Raw genomic sequence first — 1,150 nt, 5'->3', positions numbered from 1 at the left:
ATGTTGTACAGAGTAAATACGATGCAGATCCTGTACTCGTAAATTTAATATGAGGTATTTCGGTGACTCGAGAAATGGGTATAAAGATGGGACGAAAGAAACGAATATTTCACGATATAACTACGGCTCCCTCGTGTTCACGGCATTCTTAGTATTCTTAAAATCTCAAGATTTCGGTATTATATACCTATAAAGGCGACGTCCAAACTTTCACTTATCTACATCACATTCATTTGAATTTCATCTGAGAATATATTTATCAAGATGCAAATCGCCAGCAGATTTCTTTCCTTCATCATTTTAGCTTCCAGGTATAATATGATGATTCCCAGCAATGTTGCAACCTAATACCTTGACTACTGACCCTAAATCGTATTAATTAGCATCGTCCCTTCGGTCTTCGCCACCGACTACCCAACCTACAAGACCAAAACCGTCTATAAGACTAACACCGAATACGTAACCGTCTGGAAAAAAACCACAATCATAAAATACAAACCTACTACGGTCGTTAAGATTATGACACCCAATAAACCTAAATGCCCCATACCAAAAATCAAAACTTCCATCGTCACCGAAACAGAAACCATTTCAAAATGTGACGTCGACCCTACCCCGACGGTCACCGAAGTCGAAGAGGACCCTTTCTCGACGTGTCCTCCATCTGTCACAATTACTGCCACGCGAAGCTGCGACCCGAACAAGCCTCCTTGCCCTGATAAAAACCGATGTGCAGTAGACCAACCGCTGGTAGGTTACCACTGCAATTGCGTCGGTGCTCCAACGAGAACTGAGACAGTTATACCGAGTTGCCCGGAAGATTGCTGTGATGTGTGGGTCCCTACAAGGTATCACCTGTTTAAAAAAATAGATGGCAAGGGCTGTGCTACTCCAGAACCAACAAAGCCATCACCAATCATTCTTGATGATGAGTAAGGTGTTCACTTTGGTTGTATATTCTTCCTGGATACGAAATAGAGGGACGATTCGACTCGACTCCATTACTTCAAAAATTTGTATGTTATGGAATCTCTTTGACCATGTAGAATAATACATAGGCGCAAACTATAGAAATAATATAGATTACATAAAGGATCACGATTTTCGGTGCCTCTGAATAAACATTTACATCATTGCTCCAGCTTCTACA

General features: G+C 41.1%; 1 protein-coding gene across 1 annotated transcript; it reads left to right on the top strand.

Annotated features, from left to right (window-relative positions):
* Positions 1-264: 264 nt before the first annotated feature.
* On the top strand, positions 265-936 carry DFL_008017 (uncharacterized protein; the record flags this gene model as incomplete). Its single annotated transcript, XM_067637689.1, has 2 exons — positions 265-311; positions 384-936. 2 exons carry the CDS (start codon positions 265-267, stop codon positions 934-936), a joined length of 600 nt encoding a protein of 199 aa, XP_067485653.1.
* Positions 937-1,150: the final 214 nt, after the last annotated feature.

This window comes from Arthrobotrys flagrans (assembly GCF_004000055.1).
Source record: "Arthrobotrys flagrans strain CBS H-5679 chromosome Unknown unitig_1, whole genome shotgun sequence".
Classification (NCBI taxonomy): Eukaryota; Fungi; Ascomycota; class Orbiliomycetes; order Orbiliales; family Orbiliaceae; genus Arthrobotrys; species Arthrobotrys flagrans.
Note: the sequence above shows the minus strand (reverse complement) of the source record. Positions and strands in the feature narration are given on the sequence as shown.